Source organism: Temnothorax longispinosus, chromosome 11, assembly GCF_030848805.1.
Source record: "Temnothorax longispinosus isolate EJ_2023e chromosome 11, Tlon_JGU_v1, whole genome shotgun sequence".
NCBI lineage: Eukaryota > Metazoa > Arthropoda > Insecta > Hymenoptera > Formicidae > Temnothorax > Temnothorax longispinosus.
The window spans coordinates 6,684,238-6,704,732 of NC_092368.1; the positions used below are offsets into that span (position 1 = coordinate 6,684,238).

The 20,495-nt window shown below is 37.7% G+C and overlaps 3 protein-coding genes across 3 annotated transcripts; 2 read left to right on the forward strand and 1 right to left on the reverse strand.

Moving 5' to 3' along the window:
- The first annotated feature begins 1,262 nt into the window (after positions 1 to 1,262).
- Positions 1,263 to 2,099, forward strand: LOC139822278 (uncharacterized). The gene has a single exon (XM_071793894.1). The coding sequence runs from the start codon at positions 1,263 to 1,265 to the stop codon at positions 2,097 to 2,099; it is 837 nt and encodes a 278-aa protein (XP_071649995.1).
- A 12,706-nt stretch (positions 2,100 to 14,805) lies between these two features.
- On the forward strand, positions 14,806 to 16,302 carry LOC139821995 (uncharacterized). The gene is made up of 6 exons (XM_071793474.1): positions 14,806 to 14,957; positions 15,046 to 15,154; positions 15,385 to 15,539; positions 15,725 to 15,790; positions 15,873 to 16,011; positions 16,114 to 16,302. Exons 3-6 carry the CDS (start codon positions 15,395 to 15,397, stop codon positions 16,142 to 16,144), a joined length of 381 nt encoding a protein of 126 aa, XP_071649575.1. The 5' UTR covers positions 14,806 to 14,957; positions 15,046 to 15,154; positions 15,385 to 15,394; the 3' UTR covers positions 16,145 to 16,302.
- A 1,323-nt stretch (positions 16,303 to 17,625) lies between these two features.
- Positions 17,626 to 20,489, reverse strand: LOC139821994 (uncharacterized). Its single transcript, XM_071793473.1, has 6 exons — positions 20,100 to 20,489; positions 19,870 to 20,027; positions 19,503 to 19,784; positions 19,230 to 19,426; positions 18,700 to 19,006; positions 17,626 to 18,611 (listed from the first exon to the last, which is right to left on the reverse strand). The coding sequence occupies exons 4-6, from the start codon at positions 19,254 to 19,256 to the stop codon at positions 18,382 to 18,384; spliced, it is 564 nt and encodes a 187-aa protein (XP_071649574.1). The 5' UTR covers positions 19,257 to 19,426; positions 19,503 to 19,784; positions 19,870 to 20,027; positions 20,100 to 20,489; the 3' UTR covers positions 17,626 to 18,381.
- Positions 20,490 to 20,495: the final 6 nt, after the last annotated feature.

Below are 20,495 nucleotides of genomic sequence, written 5' to 3' on the forward strand. Positions count from 1 at the left end.
ATTGTAACGGCCTGCCTTTTGGCTGTTTATATCGAACGCGGACTAGCTCGCCGGACCAGGAGTTCGATGGTAGGCCCAGAGACAGAAGACAGTTTTGATACGGAACGTGGTTTATTACGGTGGTTCAATTACAACAGACTGTCGCGATACTTACAACGGAGGTGCATGCGGACCATGCGGCTTAACGCGGGCGGTTTATAATCTAGACGACGGTCGCGATAAGTACAAAGTACGGGAACGCATTCGGTGTAAGCGGCGGACGCGGGCGGATTATATTCTATAAGACGGTCGCGATAATTACAAATGTACGGAAACGCATTCGGTGTAAGCGGCGGACGCGGGTGGATTATATTCTATAAGATTACAAATTACGGGAACGCATTCGGTGTATGCGGCCGACGCGGGTGGATTATATTCTATAAGATTACAAATTACGGGAACGCATTCGGTGTATGCGGCCGACGCGAATCAGGTGGTCCGTACCGGCGCGATGCGGTACGCGTGCGAACGGGCCTTTAAGCCGGCCAATGGCTGGTCGGCCCGCGGCGCGAGATTCGCGGCGCGGGCGCGTGTATTTTATTCGGCGCGGTTTCTTTCTCGCGATATGATCTGGTGTTAATTACGCGGCGTGTTGGGAAAGAAAACGAACGGCCAGGGGCTAGGCTGGTCGATCGGTTGACGAGGAGGTCCGACTGTTCCGGCGGCAAGAACCCTTGTCGAGAGGCCGAGCACGCTCGACCCCTGGTTACCGTGGCAGACGGGGTGTTCTGGGTAGGAAGGCGGTCAGCGCTCGAGAACTCTCGAACGAGGCACAGAACGCTGTACCCCGTTTCGTAAGCTGGCCTAGGAAGCGGAAAGGTACTCGTCTCCGAGGGTAGCGGAGCACAGGCAGCTAGACTCGGATCGGAGTGTGTCTACCTGTCGCGGCGCCGGTATTTTATACTCGCCCGGGTGGTACGCTAGGGAGGGGAGACCGGTTCCCGCGTGAGCCGCGCCGCCGGCGGAGCGGAGCGGAATCGGCGCGGCGGTAAGCGCGCTCGCGCTCGGAGGCGCTCGGCTCCCCTCGGTTTCTGTCGGAGACCCGGGAAGGTGTCGGTGCGGCGGAGTGCCGCGCACACGATCGGAGTTAATGTCTTTAAAAATAAGGTGGGCGCACCGCGCCCTTTCCTCGCCCGATGGAGATCGTCGGGCGGCATCCGGCAGTTCTTCGCCGGGAATGATGCATGTGTGGGGGTGCATCGTTACATCATGATTCTCAACTCATGCGGAATGCTGGCTGGGACGTTACATCGAGCATACCGGAAGGATATTTCAACTTTTGCGTACCACTCAAGTTGTTGCTGGGCTTTTGCGAGGATTACAAACGCGTCGTTGTTAATGCTCGTCACGAATTAATTTTGATACGTGCGCGTAGCGACAACAATTGCATTATAGGAGATCCGGCGACGGAGCCGGAAATCGAACTGTTTAAAGTACAGTGGCGAATGCCTCACGTTACGTTAAACGAGGTTAATAAACTATCCTTGTTACGGGCCTTGGGGAGCGGGCGATATCTTAGTGTCAGTTTTCGTTCGTGGGATCTGTACGAGTATCCACTCTTGCAGAGCACGACCAAGCATTCGTGGGCTGTCAAGACTGCGACTCAGTTAGAAAAGCCGCGATACGTTATTTTTGCGCTGCAGACCGGCCGCAAGAACATCATGTCTCAAAATGTTAGCGTATTCGATGACTGTAATTTGACCAATGTCAAACTTTATCTAAACTCCGAATTTTATCCGTACGATGACTTGAACTTAGATTTTACTAAAAATCGATACGGCCTTCTTTTTGATATGTACGCGCGTTTTCGTAAAACTTATTACGGATACGATTCCAGTGATACGCTTTGCAGCTTGTATACATTCCTGATGGAAGGACCTTTTGTTGTCATCGATTGCTCGCGACAAAACGAGTCTGTCAAGAGCGCCACCGTGGATGTGCGAATAGAATTTGACTGTAAAGAAAATGTACCTGCAAATACTACCGCCTATTGTCTCATCTTGCATGATCGCGTAATCGAATACTGCCCGCTGTCTAATGTAGTGCGCAAACTCATGTAAATCGCCATGTTGACAAATAATCCGATATAAGAGCGACATATATAGCGCGATATGGTACAGTACGGATCATTCCTTCGTTGCATCATGATCGTGCCAACGTTTGTCGATCTGCAAGGATTCATCGTCGGGATGAAATTTGTCGTAAAGGAGGCAGCGGTGCTGAGAAACGGGACCGTTCTGGAGCATTACATCTTTACGCGCCCCATGCCGTGGAGTCTTCTCACAAAATCTGACAAGTCATGTGCTTCCTGGCTGATTGCAAATCACCATGGATTACCATGGGATGAGGGAAACGTGCCGTACGGTATGGTAAAACGCCTAATTACATCAGCCGTGCTTGGTACAGAAGAGGATGACGAGATACCGACTCTCGTGTACGTCAAGGGATGCCAGAAACAGGAATGGCTGGTGGATCTACTTGAGAATTATGCGACAGAAAAGCTGATCATCGAGACTTTGGATGCGGATTACGAAGATGTCAAATCTTTAAATAATCTAGATGTTACTAACACTATGCGATGTGGAAAACATGTTAAGAATTGCGCATTACAAAATGTATTAAAATTATTTAACTGGTGGTCGCGACACCAGAAGAATTGGGATCTTTTAAAAAAATAAATTATATATAATTTTATAATGCTTTATTTTCTTTTCCCCATTCCCATTAGTTGTTAGTAGTTTCCCTCTCCTAATTCCCCCCCCCCCACCACATCATAATTTTTAAGGTAGGGTGTTGTCGTGTATAATTGGTTCATTTTCCACTTCATAGTCATTGGTATGATTTTTTATAACTTCTATGTAAGCAGCGCTGACACTGGTGCTTGAAAATGTCAAAGAAAGGGGAATTATCCCTTCCCTTATAATTTTTTATCTGCGCGCGCCGTCCAATTTTTCTAAAACGTTGCAAACGGAGTTAACGTTTTAACTAGTGTTACTAAGTCAAAATCAATCGAGTCTTATCGTTTGAAGCGACAACTTCAACAGTGAAAACAGTATACCTCTTGCGGAGTAATAAGAACAATGGCTGGTCGCAGTGAAGACGTAAATAATTCTGAAAAGTGGATGTTCACTCGTGATATTCCGATAAGGGACTTCGCGGCTTTGAGGGAAGCAACACAAGTATGAATTATTACGTACCGTATCCTCGTGAAAAATCGGAACCTCGTTATACGCCTAAACCTCGTGAAGTTTCATCGGACGAGCGCAAAACGTAAGTATTACTTTGGATAAATTTTTTAAAATTTATTTTTTATAATTTTATTAATTTATCTACTTTATTTTTCCACAGTTTTAATAAATCGGAACCTCGTTATACGCCTCGTATCTTGGGCAGACGATTTGCCCTGACAGTCACGGCTTACAAATATTTGGATATCGGAATCAGTGTGGGATCTACATCCTTTGTGGAATTGATTCTTGGCGACAATCGGGGAAATCAGATCGTGCTTCCGTGGACAACGTGGACAACGATCATCGAAAGACGCATGGATATCGAACAACTCATGCAGTCGACTGTCGGTTCATCGCTGTGTATTCAAGATCATCTAATTATAGAACTTGTTAAAATGCGTGACGCTAATATTGTAAAAGTTACGCTGCGTGATCCTGCGACATCCTTATACATGATACCAACAACTGTATTATTTTTGTTTGAAATCGAACAATGTGTTGAACATGTATATTTCAATTTATGTCAAGATATACAGCATGTTAATACTAAGTATAAAAATTTTGTAACAATCTTGCGACAAAATCGTATCACGGATAAATGTCAGGCGAGAAAAGTATTGAGTGAGGTGTCCGATGGAAGTTCGCTCATAGATTGCGAACTATTAGCTTACGGCTTAGATAACATTGTATATGAAGCAAAAATGTAAATAACGAATAAAAATTGAATATTGGCATAAATAGTGGCAAAATTATTTTTTAATCTCTCTTCCGTTTTCATCTAACATTAGCCTCCTCTATGTTTAAATTATATATATGTTGCGGTAAAATGTCCTTTTTAATTATATAAACGGTTCATTTCAAATTTAAAGAATTAATAAAATTATTAAAAGATAGATAAAAACTTTTATCTAAAATAGAATATAATCTCATCACGGCACGTATGAACTTGTCCGTTCCTGTCTTCCACCCCCATTTCCCCACTATGGGGACTCTATAGTTTAAGTCACGTAAAATATGGTTTTTTGTTAATTTTTTTTTGTTGAACGTAGACCTAGGAAAAAAAAAAAGGTCTTCGACGCCATCTCTTCCTGCGTGCAACTCCATAGTTTAAGTCATGTAAATTTCTTTTAAATTAAATGATTATATTAATTAAATTAGGTTATAAATAATTAAATTATGTTATAAATAATTAAATTAGGTTATAAAAAAGGCTACGCCGGTTCTGGATCAAGGCCTGGTGCTCGCGCGGGGTGCGGGGCGAGGGGATCTCGGCGGCGCGGGGATCTCGGTGTGGAGAGGGGATGACGTCATCGGTGTTGCCGCCGAGATCCTCGCGCCGCCGAGATCCCCTCGCCCCGCACCCCGCGCGAGCACCAGGCCTTGATCCAGAACCGGCGTAGCCTATCTACTCGAACAATTTTCGCAAAGTTTTTTGTGATTGTTTTATTATTTTTCTTAATTTATATTTTTTTATATACAATATAAATTTTATTTTTAAAAGCTGGATTAAATTACAATTAATAAAAAATTAACTTTAAGAAGGAAACGGGCGCCCACAAAAGTTGGCAACACTGGACGAGTCAGATTTCCCGCGACGCGCGTCAGCAGACATCAGTCAGTCAGTCATGTCAGTCATTACGGGATTTTCCCTGTTTAGATGAATGAGAACAATCTATACGCGTTTATTTCAATCTGTACACGCGATTCATAACGTTCAAACGTTGTAAATCTTGTGATTATTTGTTCGTTAATAAGTTTAACCCTTCGCCCGCATAGGTTTTTTTTAGCACTTTTACGCCGCATACGTAAGTCGTTTTCGTCCTGACGTTTTTTTTAAGTGTTAAAGTGTTACAAAAAATCTTAAAAAATTCATGGAGGTAATTCAAACCTTCAATTTGAAGTATTAATCATAAAATTATAAATAATTTAATTTTTTCACATAATTTGTATTTTTAAAAATGGAGCAACTACAACTACAACTGGTAAAATCATTTTTTACTCAAAAAATCATAACTTTAAGACAAATAAAGATATCAAAATGAATAAAAAAGGAAATTGAAGGGGAAAAGCGTACCTTTCATAAAAAAAATATTGCATGCAATTATTTTGAAATGAAGTGCTTAAGTGCTCGCCGCAAACCTCCTGTGACGGCCGGAGGGAGACTGGCGCCATGGCGCCTTGAAACTCGGTAGGCGGGTTCTCGGGGAGCATAACTTTTTTTACGGATGCGCAGTGGCGCCCTTTCTACCCGTTTTCAAAAGTTACAACTACATTTGATTTTCGCCCGGACGAAAACGACCCACCTATGCGGGCGAAGGGTTAATTGTGATTTGTGAAAAAAATGAGTGAAAGAAAAAGAGATTACCCCAGTGGAGCTATGAAAAAAAAATAAACAGAAAAAGGAGGAAGTTATAAAGAAATACAGTCGGGTAGAAGGGCCCCCCGACAAATTTTGATACAAGGCCCGTCTAGGGCAAGCTACGCCACTGGAAACTGCGGTACTGAGCTAAGCGTGCTTGCGAAAAAGGTGAGGTTAAAAGTAAGTACGAAAGCTTCTTGAGCTGTAGTTCATTTACCGCGGGTACTGACGAGTACGGTGGCCCAACGGGGCGAGGTTATAGTTTGCCAACGGGGCAAAGATGGAGACCCAACGGGCCCATAGTAAAGCGCGATAAACTAGAGACTGTTTCTCCCTTTTCATTTTCAGCATAAACCACGGCGTATTGAACGAGAGAACTGAACAGCAAACAAAATAAGATTATTAATCTCGGTTATCGTTGGAAACTTATCAAAAGGAGTAAGTCTTTTATTTCTTATTCTTATAATTTCTTAGTATAAATTGATTGTTAAAACACGATTCAAATATTTGGATATTTAATTTCAGAAGAACATTGATAAGGGACAACATGATGATCCTCTTATTTTTCCAAATTCTTCGTTAATACAGATATGGCCTGTAAGTTTGGTTAGTGCATTTAAAAGTTATATATTAATACTTGCTAACACACAAAAAAATCTTTTTTTAGGAAGGAACAAACATAGAGGCACAAGCTCGTAAGCTGAGGAATGTTTAATTTTTAATTGACTTCATTCTGTAAACATTTTGTACGTAACAATTACATTGTTGAATAAAAAATTATAACATGTATTAAGGTTATTACTTTTTGTTACTGTTTACTGGGACATTTACTGATTTAAGGACGTTCACCGGCAAAATCGTTTTCTTAGAAATTTTTTTAAACTTTCAGTATATTTTTAATTAAACGCGTTTTATACGTAGGCGTTTTATTCAATGCCCCTTGCGGTACTAAAATTCGAGATATTCAGCTTCAAAGTTCCGATTATTATTTTGAACTTTCAGTATATTTTTAATTAAACGCGTTTTATACGTAGGCGTTTTATTCAATGCCCCTTGCGGTACTAAAATTCGAGATATTCAGCTTCAAAGTTCCGATTTTTAACACGGGATCCCTATTTTGAGCTCTCTCGACACGGACATTTTAATGAATAATAAGTACAGTTTTCTTAGAATTTTTTTTAAAAAATAGTATAAGATGCCTCATATTATTAGTAACGTGTGACAATAAAGTTCGATATAGCAAGCGGTATTTATTTTTGAGAAATAGTCGTCTAAAGAACACTATCGGACATAATTTTCGTCTGCTCGGAGGCAGGAAGAGGGAGAGATCACTGCGAGACTTGGCAACGTTGCTACCGCTGCGACATATAGGTTAAGTAGAGAACGTCAAGATCTTATGGGGAACGTTATTTAAATCAAGTTATTTAATCTTTTTTCTTTATGATTCATTATTATTTACTTTTAGAATGCTCAATAAACAAGTAGAACGTACTCATTTATGATTGGTATTGGAGAAATGGAAACGGAACAAAAATTTGCCAGATCGAGTAAAGCTGCGCGGCTAGACGAGTTTCAGACTTTTGCGCACGGAAGTAGTTGTCAACCATATTATTACTCCGTGTGTCTGAGTTGAGCACAACTGCCACCGGAGAACGTCCTTAATCAGCTTGCATTACTGATTTTGCTGTTCAAAGTCACTGTTTCCAGTAGTCCAATATTACTGAGTAAAACAGTCAATATTACTGATTTAATCAGTTCACATTACTGATTTTGCTGCTCAAAGTCACTGTTTTAGTAGTATAATATTACTGATTGAAATAGTCAATATTACTGATTTAATCAGCTCACATTACTGATTTTGCTGTTTTAAGTCACTGTTTCTAGTAGTCCAATATTACTGATTGAAACAGTCAATAAATAACTAATTCTTTCAGTGAAATGTCACTGATTCTTAGTGGTATACTTATAACTGCTTCAATCAGTGACTATTTACTGTTTCTCAGTAAAAATACACTGATTCTCTTTTAGAGAGTTGATTGCGCATAAAGTTGGGTCTAGTCAATCAAATTTAAATGAATTATATATAAAATAGGGGTAGAAGAAACCAACAAAGAGATTGGTTTTTGAGTTTTTTCTGCCAATATGTTCAGAGTGTTCTAAAATGTCGAAATATCGCATTAAAATCGCATGTCTGTATGTGTATATGTGCAGATTTAATGTCCGTGATTGCTCTAACTTCCGCAAATATTGAGATATCGGGCTGTTTTTTTTAATCGAGAGTCTCGTTCAAGGAAGGTTGGTATTGAATTTGGCGATGATCGGTAAAAAAGTTCTTTTTTAAAAAAATTTTAAATTTTTTTAGAAATGTCCGTGGTTGCTCTAATTTCCGCAAATATTGAGATATCGATCTATTTTAAATTTTATTTGCCGTTTGCCGTACGCGTCGTAAACAGCAACAAATACATATATTTAGCACACGATTTCGACATCGTTCATACTCTGAGAACGTTTACGTTGGAAACTTAGAACTTTTACGATTCATTTTTTCTAAGTCAGGTGTCGAGATGCCAGGTACTAGAAAATGGCTATATTCTGGGTTGACGTTACACGTATATTACTTGTCAGTATTATGTCGACCTACGTGGCTGAAAATTATAAAATATATTTCATCGTAAAACGTTTAAATCAGTAAAACTTAAATAGTAAGAGTCACATTTTTATATCAAGTGGTCTGAGTACCAAGTCGTAAAAAACGGTTATATTTTTGAATACGTTTGCCGTATGCGTCTTAAACAGCTACAAATACATATATTTAGCACACGATTTCGACATCGTTCATATTCTGAAAACACTTAAGTTGAAAAACTAGAATTTCTACGAATCACTTTTTGTACATCAGGTGTCGAGATGCCAGGTACTAGAAAATGGCTATATTCTGGGTTGGTGTTGCACGTATATTACTTGTCAGCACTACGTCGATCTACGTGGCCGAAAATTATAAAATATATTTCATCGTGGAACGTTTAAATCGGTAAAATTTAAACCGTAAGAGCTACATTTTCATATCAAATAGTCTGGGTACCAAATCGTGGAAGACAGTTATACCAAATCGTGGAAGACGGTTTTCGGATAACGTTGCCGTAATATTTGTAAACAGCAACACGTACATCGATTCAGATTTTTTAATAAAATTATTTTTATATATTCGTCTTTTTGAACAAAAAGATAAAAATAACGAAGTTGTGTTAAGTGTTACAAAAATAAAAAAATATCATTAGATAGGGAAAAATTTTGACGTACGTAAGATATGTGTATTTATATCCACGTATTCCTTTTCATTTATTTTTCCAAGATCAAATATTATATAACGTGATGCAAGAAAGTACGATATAAATATGTACGGAGTAAAAAGGGTAAAAAATTTTGATTATGATATGAATATTTTGATTTTTTTATGTATGTTATTTTATTTAAAATGTAATAATGTTCGTATTGTAAGCGCAGAGAAAAATTAACGGAGCTACCGGGACTTGAACTCGGGATCCTTCGCTCACAAGCCTAGCACTTAGGCTGCTACCCCACGACTGCTCCACTACTACGCTAATTTCTCCGATCCCTCATCAATACTGGCCCTACGGCCCCAAATCTCCTACAGTATGTACTAAAATTTATTTCAACAAAGCATCGCGTTCACCCTACGTTTTTTTAGCTTATCCATCTATTTTTGATTACAATCTGCACGTGAGTACTAAAAATGCACTTCCCTGGTAACCATCTCCGATAGAAAACAATAAAAAAATTTCTTATTGTTTTTAATACGGTTAGTGAATCGTTTATTTACGGTACTCTATCAGAAACTCACGTTACAAAATACTTGGGATTCTATCGCAAATGTCTTATCAGCTATACATCAGTTTCTATTGTTTTTAATATGGTTAGTGAATCGTTTATTTACGGTATTCTATCAGAAACTCACGTTACAAAATACTTGGAATCTTATCGTAAATGTCTTCTCAGCTGCACATCAGTTTCTATCGTTTTTAATATGGTTAGTGAATCGTTTATTTACGGTACTCTATCAGAAACTCACGTTACAAAATACTTGGAATCCTATCGTAAATATCTTATCAGCTATATATCAGTTTCTATCGTTTTTAATATAATTAGTGAATCGTTTATTTACGGTATTCTATCAGAAACTCACGTTGCAAAATACTTGGGAGGTGCTTTTCAGGTGCTTCAAATTTAGTACAAAATGCGGATAAATATTATAGCTTGTTAAAGTGTCATAGTAACTATTATAAGAATTTCATGAATAATAAAGAGGTACATGTATATGAAAGGTGCATATTTAGCGGAATTGTGCTCCACACTGCAGCGTACAGTAAAACTATTAAAACCAACGATTCTCTGTAGTACAATTAGACGATGATACAATTATCGAAATATTAAGTTTTATTATTGTAAATAAATGTTGCTTTGTCGTTTGTAAAGTTCTAACAACCATGCCTGCGGTCTATAATCAATTAAGAATAAATCATATGTTACAAGTTACTAGTGAAGCACAAGATGAAAAAATAATTCCGATTCAGCTGATAAAACGTAAACTTGTGGTCGTCGAAATGAAACGTGACAAATTTCTTTGTACAATGCCGAACCAATTTGAAACATTGTAAGTATATATTAATATATCACTTTAATTATCAGTTAAAAAAACAAAATGTATCTGTTCATAATTCTTCATATTTGTACACTTATATAAAATATATTTCTAATAAATTAAGATTAATTACAGACTGGCGTTTAATTTATTATTAAAAATTCCGTGAAAGTTTATCTAACATATAGTTAAAATTATTTTTCATAATTTTCTATAAAAAAGTATCAAAATTGATTCAGCTCTTCTGGCGTAAAAACAGCACGCGTAGAAATTAGTATATTCAACTTAATTTTTCATAAAAATCCATAGCTTTCTGTGAAAAAGTAAAAAAAATTGTAGTTATTCATAGTTTTTCACATATCTGAATTATTAGATGTATGAAAATCGAAAAATTTCTATGAATACCCAGACAGCACGCATGTCCAAAAGCGGGACATAAGACGTCTAAAAAGCATCTAAAAGACGTGTTATGTCCCGATTTTGGACTTGGTGCTGTCTGGGTATTCACAAAATATGATTTTCATAGAAATTTTTTCCGTCTGCTGCTTCTAAACAATTCGGTTAATATCGTTGATATACGATAGATAACGATTAGCTGCCGTACAGAAGATGATTGTCAGTCGGAAAATCCTGATAAAACCTGATAAGAAACGATAGATGTGTCGGCTCGGTTAAGTCGTATAAATATCGACGAGATGTCTATCGTATTAACCTTATAGAAACATATGCAAAGTAGAAGGTTTTCAAACGATTCAATTTATATCATTAATATACGATAGAAAACGAACCGATTTGCTGCCGTACAGAAGATGATAAGTTGTATGTCGGAAAATCCTGATAAGAAACGATAGATGTATCGGTTCGGTTAAGTCGTATAAATATCGACGAGATGTCTATCGTATTAACCTTATACAAACATATGCAAAGTAGAAGGTTTTCAAACGATTCAATTTATATCATTAATATACGATAGAAAACGAACCGATTTGCTGCCATAAAGAAGATGATAAGTTGTATGTCAGAAAATCCTGATAATAAACGATAGATGTATCGGTTCGGTTAAGTCATATAAATATCGATAAGATGTCTATCATTTTATTCTTATAATATCCGTATTAATGCATACGGTAAAATTATTACCATAAATAACGATACATATTATATCGTGTATATACGATTGATTCAGACGGGCAATAATTGTACATATAGAAAACGATTCATAACTATAAAAATTGTATAGTTATTTTCTTATTCGAACCTAAAACGATAGAAACCGATTCGATTCGATTAATGTTTTATCTGTCTTCTAAATATGCAACGATAGAACCGATAAGATACGATTAAAAACGATACAGATATAGCCGTTTTTAATAGTTTTCTATCGGATATGGTTACCAGGGGACTCTACGTTGCGAGCGGAGGATGGTCCAAAAGGTCCACAAAAACAGTTTTTTGCAAATAATTTTGAGAAATATCAAGAGACACGGTAGTGTCTCGCGCCAAGTACACGTGGAGCGAGACCGACCGTGACTCTTTTACGCGACGCGACGGGTTGCGAGTACCCGAGATGTTGAGATCTCGATAACGAGTGAACGGATCAAGTTCTAAGTAGGCTTGATCGATAGCTTGGGGTCCAATTAGGGGGGGGTTTCTCTCATAATATTTCGCTACGTGCCCTACGAGCGGAGATATTGCGACGCAAAGTCCAAATGGGAAAATTTATTTTTAAGATACTCCTCCTAACGCCGACGTTCTTGTATGATGACGTCATAATCAGAAACGTCACTTTCACTTTTTCGACGCTGGCGGCGCAGGTATCGCCAGTTTCGATATCGCGCGCGTATTTCAAAATTAGGTCGATAGACTTATCGGTCAGGAGGAAGATTTTTATTTAGGTAAATTAGGTAATATATAATATATATTGAGTCAACGGAAAAGAAGGTTCTCTACGCTCTACGCTTGGCAGAAAGTGCCGCTAGGGAATTTTTAAGTCGATTCTTATGAATCAAGCTTGATATAATATATATTTATATTTATTAAGTCAACGGAAAAGAAGGTTCTCTACGCTTGGCAGAAAGTGCCGCTAGGGAATTTTTAAGTCGATTCTTATGAATCAAGCTTGAATTCGATGTCTAGGTATCCCAGGTTGCCGATGACGAGGTCCAGATAGTGCGCTTCATAGTTTTCGGTGTCCAGGTGTAATAATACGTTGAATTCGATGTCTACGTGTCCCAGGTTGCCGATGACGAGGTCCACATAGTGCGCTCCGTAGTTTTCGGTGTCTACGTGTATTAATACCTTGAATTCGATGTCCACGTGTCCCAGGTTGCCGATGACGGGATCCAGATAGTGCGCTTCATAGTTTTCGGTGTCCATGTGTAATCGTACGTTGAATTCGATGTCTAGGTGTCCCAGGTTGCCGATGACGAGGTCCACATAGTGCGCTCCGTAGTTTTCGGTGTCTACGTGTATTAATATCTTGAATTCGATGTCCACGTGTCCCAGGTTGCCGATGACGGGATCCAGATAGTGCGCTTCATAGTTTTCGGTGTCCAGGTGTAATCGTACGTTGAATTCGATGTCTAGGTGTCCCAGGTTGCCGATGACAAGGTCCACATAGTGCGCTCCGTAGTTTTCGGTGTCTACGTGTATTAATACTTTGAATTCGATGTCCACGTGTCCCAGGTTGCCGATGACGGGATCCAGATAGTGCGCTTCATAGTTTTCAGTGTCCAGGTGTAATCGTACGTTGAATTCGATGTCTACGTGTCCCAGGTTGCCGATGACGAGGTCCACATAGTGCGCTCCGTAGTTTTCGGTGTCTACGTGTATTAATACCTTGAATTCGATGTCCACGTGTCCTAGGTTGCCGATGACAAGATCCAGATAGTGCGCTTCATAGTTTTCGGTGTCCAGGTGTAATCGTACGTTGAATTCGATGTCTAGGTGTTCCAGGTTGCCGATGACAAGGTCCACATAGTGCGCTTCGTAGTTTTCGGTGTCTACGTGTATTAATACCTTGAATTCGATGTCCACGTGTCCCAGGTTGCCGATGACGAGATCCAGATAGTGCGCTCTATAGTTTTCGGTGTCCAGGTGTAATAATACGTTGAATGCAATGTCTAGGTGTCCCAGGTTGCCGATGACAATGTCTAGATAGTGAGCTCCGTAGTTTTCGGTGTCTACGTGTATTAATACCTTGAATTCGATGTCTAGGTGTCCCAGGTTGCCGATGACGAGGTCCACATAGTGCGCTCCGTAGTTGTCGGTGTCTACGTGTATTAATATCTTGAAATTGATGTCTAGGTGTCTCAGGTTGCTGATGACGAGGTCCAGATAGCGCGCTCCGTAGTTTTCGGTGTCTAGATGTAATAATACCTCGAATTCGATGTCTACGTGTCCCAGGTTGCCGATGACAAGGTCCACATAGTGCGCTTTGTAGTTTTTGGTGTCTACGTGTATTAATAACTTTAAATCTGAATGTAGGACACGTAGATATCGAATTCGAGGTATTAATACACGTAGACACCGAAAACTACAAAGCGCACTATGTGGATCTTGTCATCGAAAACGTGGGACACCTAGACATCGAATTCAACGTATTATTATACCTGGACACCGAAAACTATAGAACGCACTATCTGGAACCCGACATCAGCAACCTGGAACACGTGGACATCGAATTCAAGGTATTAATACACCTGAATACCGAAAACTATGAAGCGCACTATGTGAACCTCGTCATCGGCAACCTGGGACACCTAGACATCGAATTCAAGCTTGATTCATAAAAATCGACTTAAAAATTCCCTAGCGGCAGAATCAAGAGACACGGTAGTGTCTCGCGCCAAGTACACGCGGAGCGAGACCGACTGTGACTCTTTTACGCGACGCGACGGGTTGCGAGTACCCGCGATGTTGAGATCTCGATAACGAGTGAACGGATCAAGTTCTAAGTAGGCTTGATCGATAGCTTGGGGTCCAATTAGGGGGGGGTTTCTCTCATAATATTCCGCTACGTGCCCTACGAGCGGAGATATTGCGACGCAAAGTCCAAATGTGAAAATTTATTTTTAAGATACGTATACTTCTAACGCCGACGTTCTTGTATGATGACGTCATAATCAGAAACGTCACTTTCACTTTTTCGACGCTGGCGGCGCAGGTATCGCCAGTTTCGATATCGCGCGCGTATTTCGAAATTAGGTCGATAGACTTATCGATCAGGAGGAAGATTTCTATTTAGGTAAATTAGGTATATACTTATATAATATATATTGAGTCAATTGCTTCATGTTTATCTGGAGAGATTTCGTATCCTTACATCGTATTACCACCGCTGCCGGAAAAGAAGGTTCTCTACGCTTGGCAGAAAGTGCCGCTAGGGAATTTTTAAGTCGATTCTTATGAATCAAGCTTGAATTCGATTTCTCCTGTCAGTCAGTTCATCATCTGATCAGTTAACCTATCTCGATCAATCGAGAGACACGGGGTGCGTTCCTTTTGGGCGCTCACGCGCTGTAAGCATCGCTCTATCTTCGTTTGATATTCGATGTGTAACAAAGGGTGCTTTCCAGCAATGTACACAGGCGACACTGTGTAACACAGTGTTCGACCCAGTGCTTTCCAACTACGACACAAGTCGACACAATCGTACACAGCTAAAATGGTGAGTTCGACTGTGTCATCGTTTTGTGTCACTCCATGGATACCAACATTACCGACATTTTTACATGTGGTACCATTTATTTTTGTAGTTTCTACGGTCCGGTAAGAAAACTTTAAGGTTATATTTTAAACAGTGTGACACGTGTGACGACAAGAAGTGAAATATATTCTACTGTAGAAGTTTCTGAACCATGGAAGGTATTTAGTACATACTTATTTGTATATTATTTATTATTTGTTGCAAAGACAAATATTGCATACAATAATAATTACTGACGTATTGATGAAAATTATTGTACCACAGCTTTCAGTCATTTAATATTTTTAAAATGTTAACATTTCTACAATTGTACAATACATATAAATATTGTATTTTATTAAAAATTAGTCATTTTAATAATTAATGATTATTTATTTCCAAATTGCAGTAGGATTCACATGCAAACATTGCAATGCAGATATCCTATTATTAGAGCAAGCATATCCATGCACGAATGCTTAAAAAATAAAGATATATATATGGAAAATGACAACGTTTTATTTACAATCGAGTCAAACGACAATCTGGATGTCAATGATGAACGTAAGTTTATTTAATAGTAGATACAACTTATTAAATATATAAGAACTAATTTCAAACTATTTCATAAATTAGAACTGAAATAGAATCTTATATAAAATATCTAATACATGCAATATGTATGATTTATCCTATGCATAGAATTTTTAAGAAATACAATTTATATATTTTATAATTTATTCTTACAGCATTCAGTAACTGTCAAGAATCCGTACGCACTACTGCAAGTAGTAGTGAGAAATCTGCTAAACAAAGTAAGTTATATATTAAATATACATTTGAAATTAAATTATTTTTCCATATTAATTTTAAATGTGCTATTTTTATATTTTATAGGTGCTGTGTGGACTGATAATGCAACAATGGCTCTTCTCAGCCTCTATGAAGCTAATATGCACATGTTAGATCATCCGAAGAAGAAAACCAAAATTTGGACAGCAATATCAGATGGCCTAAAAGATTTCGAAATCGAGGGGTGTGTGTGTGTGTGTGTGTGTGTGTGTGTGTGTGTGTGTGTGTGTGTACACACCATATTATTATGTTACATGCTTTTAATTCAAAAAATTATTTTCTACAGATGTCCAGTGATCAAGTCAGATGGAAAATAAACATCTTACAAAAAAAAATACAAAGAATGTTGTGATAACAACAACAAATCAGGCAGAGGCAAAATTGAATTTAAATGGTACAATCAATTAGACGAAATACTGGGCAAAAATAAAGATGCTATTGCTGCCCACACCGTATCTAGTCAAATAATACCAAAAAAAGTCTCTAAGTCTGCATTATCCGGCCAAAAAGATGTAAATTGTGCTTCCAAATCGTCACCGTCGGCTGCGGTTACTCTTCCTACAAGTCCCATCGCCTCTTCTTCTTCTTCTTCTACAGATTCAGTTGCCTCGATATTGATGAATAAAAATACAAAAGCAGTAGCTCGTCTCCCACATGGAACAAGTTCGAACTTGGCGAACAGAAAATTGGACATTGAAAAACAGTGGCTTAAATTTTTAGAAAACAAAGAAATAAGAGATGCTGCACGTGATAAGAAGCATAAACAATCTGAAAATAGAATGACTGAAAACTTATCGCTAAAGAAACAAATGGTAACTTTAAAAAGAAAACAGATAGAACAAAAAAAAGAATTATCAGAAAAAAGACTGAAGGATAAGGAAAATAAGCACGCTGAAATAATAAGGATAGAAAAAACAAAATGCAAATTATTGAAAAAATTATTAAATGAAGCAAATATAAAAAACATCTCCGATGATTCTGATAGTTAAAAAGTAGATGATTATTAATGTTTTGGCACTAGTGTATATCTATAATTGAAGATAAATCGGTCATTGTTTTTGTCTATTATTATGAATAGATACTTGAAAAGGACCGAATAAAAAAATATGCAAATATGGAACACAGAATGTATATCCATAAACCCCGAGATATGATCATTTATCTTCAATTATTATTACATTTACGACAAAGTTGTGATTAAATGTTCTACATATTCTAGAGTTTATTTTTTACCAAAATATTGTACTAAGTCGTTATTTTTTTGTTTTTTCAATTCAGTACAAATATATCTTATAATTTAGTTGCAATTAGGATGTCATTTAGCACGTAACATCAGAAATTTATAATACGTACTGCAATTAAATGTAATTATTAAAGTATTATTCATTTAAAAAATGAATACAAAAATCATTTGTGATGATTCCAACGGGTAAATTATAAAGTGAATTTTGATTAAAGGTCAGTATTCGATAATCCATAAGTACTTATAATTATAATAATTAATAACTGCATTTTTACGAAACTAGTTTCTCTAATTTTGTCATTTATTAATAGTATACATATAGTATAGTCATCAGGTTAATTATTAATATTTCAAACTTGTTCTGTTATTTTTTGTTCCTACGTTTTGCAATTATTATGTGATTAAATAATTATAATTTTGTTCCTACGTTTTGCAATTATTATGTGATTAAATAATTGTAATATTCACTATTTGAGTTAATTTATAAGAAATGTTCATGCTATTGGATGACAGCATACATTTGTGATACTTTTATAATAAAATATGATGTTCATATTCAAGCTGTTATGGCTAAATACTTTTATTTACAACTTATACATAACAATACATTGTTTATTCCTGGCCAAATATTTCCATGAATAATTGCATCCTTCGATCTTCTTGAAATCGGCAATTATTTTCGTTATGATCGTCATTTACATTAATATTATCATTCGGTTCCTCAATTTCAACATTATCATAATTAAAATTGTCATCATTACAATTTATACATAAATTGTGTAAGATACATGCAGCTACAATAGTATTTGCAATGAATGGCATATCGCGATATTCCGAAAAAAATTTAATTCGTCGGAAACGTCCTTTCAAATACCCAAATGCTCTTTCTACAACCATACGCGTTGAAGAATGTATGAAATTAAATTCGGTCTGAAAAGGAGTAAGATGACCATTATCACGGAAAGGAGGAACAAGCCACTGTAATGATGGATATGCAGAATCCCCGATTATAAATTTGTTATCTGGAAACATAATTTCTCTATGTTCATTAGCTGAATTGTACAATTCAGATTTTCTCAAAACTCTTGCATCATGGAGAGAACCGGGCTGACCACAGTATATGTTAGTAAATTTCATATCCGCATCTACGACTGCTTGTAGGTTTACAGAGAAGTATTTTTTCCGGTTACAATAGTCTCTTGCATTTTCTACATTAGGTTTTTCTATCCTAATGTGAGTGCAGTCAATAGCTCCTATTACATTTGGAATGCCTCTTTTGGAATAAAACTGATGAGAAACATATGCGACATGTTATCCTTCGGGCCATTTGATAACGTTATCTAATTTTGTCAAGATCCAAGCTGTTACTCGGCGAATTACACGAAAGACTGAAGAAATTGAAACATCAAATCTATCTGAGATAGTTCGTAGAGGTTCTGTATTCGCCAAGTGCCACAAAAATATAACAAAACTGAGTTTTGCTTCAATTGGTTTCACTCCAAACGAATGTGAAGGTATAGATCCACTTTCATGCAATTCATCTAGAATATGTAAAGAACTATAGGTTTCAAAAATTATAAAATGGTCAAACACAAATATTATATCATTTTTCAAAATGCTGAACATTACCTATTAATCGAATTGCTGTGATACGCTGGATTCGTAAGTGCTCCTTAAATTCCAAGTCTGTCCAGCTATCCACAATATTAAGATAATGTTCAACTCGATTTCTCTTATGTCCACTCAATAAATATTTCATTAGAGGAAATATCAATAAATAATTATCGTTTTCTTCACTGCTTGAAGATATATTACTGGCTGAAAGACTAGTATTGTTCCAGTCTATATCATTGGTACTTGAGTCCTCTGTACTTGTACTGGTGTTGGCTGTACTCTCCATTAGAAGACTGATTGCTACTTTTTCTTTCATATTCATCTATAAATTATTTAATTTATTAATAAAACTAATTAATTTTGTTAATAAGGTAAAACTGCAAACATAATTTAATTATTTACATTCTCAAAACAGTGTATTACAGTACAAATTTATTTCATTTTATTTCTTAATTTACATAACTTGATCAGTTTTTTATATATCAGTCTCTTCTATATATCTGATAAATAAGTTAATAATTCATAAGATGTTAAAAAATACTAACTTTTACAGCGAAAGTATCTTCTGACATTTAAAAAACCCGTTTGATCATATTAATGACGGAAACGCGTTGCGATTGCGATGTGTTGTTGTCGCCGGTATCGGAGTTGCCGAGCGACTCGATCCAGTTTAAGAGCAATGACGCCGCGGCGGAATGACGTCTCTGACACGCTAGGTGCAGCGCCCATTCGAGCAATAATTCTGTTGACGGAATGCGTCTCATTAATACGAGAATATCACGTAAGTGTGTAACTTCATTACAGGGCGATCAAGTTACCAATAGCGTTGCATTGTCCGTTGACGGCCGCGCAAAGAATTAGCAGAGTCCGTCCGAAATAATCGGTTGTCTCGAGGCCGACTAGTTCCGGCCCGACGGAGTTTAGAATTAATCGCGCGCACTTGACGGATCCCGTACTCGCCTCGACATGCAGTGGTAATAAACCACACGACGAATCCCTCGGAGCAGCAACCGCCTGTCCGCCGAACTTGTTGATGAGTAACTCTAGGCAGTGCGCGGATCCTTGATATACGGCGCAATGTACGGCAGAAAAAGGATTACCTGGAAATAATTAAGAAAAAAAATCAGCTTGACATACGTAACGCATTGTTGGATAATCATTTTTGAAGTGTAAGAAACTACATGCCTTCCAAAGAATCGAACACGTTATGATTCAAAAGATACTCCACGCAATTCGAGTTGCCGTTGTAACATTAAGCCCAATGGAGCACTGTGCAGCCTTGATCGTCCTTCAAAGTCGCCGCAGTCGGATCGGCTTTAACGAGGGCGGGTAAAGCATACAATCTACAAACAGACTTGCGATGTAGAACAGCTCTATACAAGGGCAAAAAATTCTGTACGAACGTAACTTCTTACCTGCCACAAGCAGTTGCTAAATGTAACGGCGTTTTACCGTTTACATCTTGCACTGGCACTTGGGCACCATGCTTTAACAACAATTTCACCAACTGATTATCACGCTTGTTGATCACCGCGCAAAACGGTTTTTGTAGGTTATATCTTCGGGGGTGAGGAGAAGTCAAGTGTCTTAAGTCAAAAACCTAGTGACAAGTTAGATCAGGTTATGTAAAGTGACTGCCCTCCATTCTGGCGGTGAAATAAAAAAGCTAAACAGCGTTTCAGCTACAAGTCAACACTGTGTAACACTGTGTCGCACTGTGTATGACTGTGTTCCCTTGCTGGAAAGCACCCAAAGATAGAATGATGCTTACAGCGCGTGTGAGCGCGTGAGCGCCCAAAAGAAACGCAGCC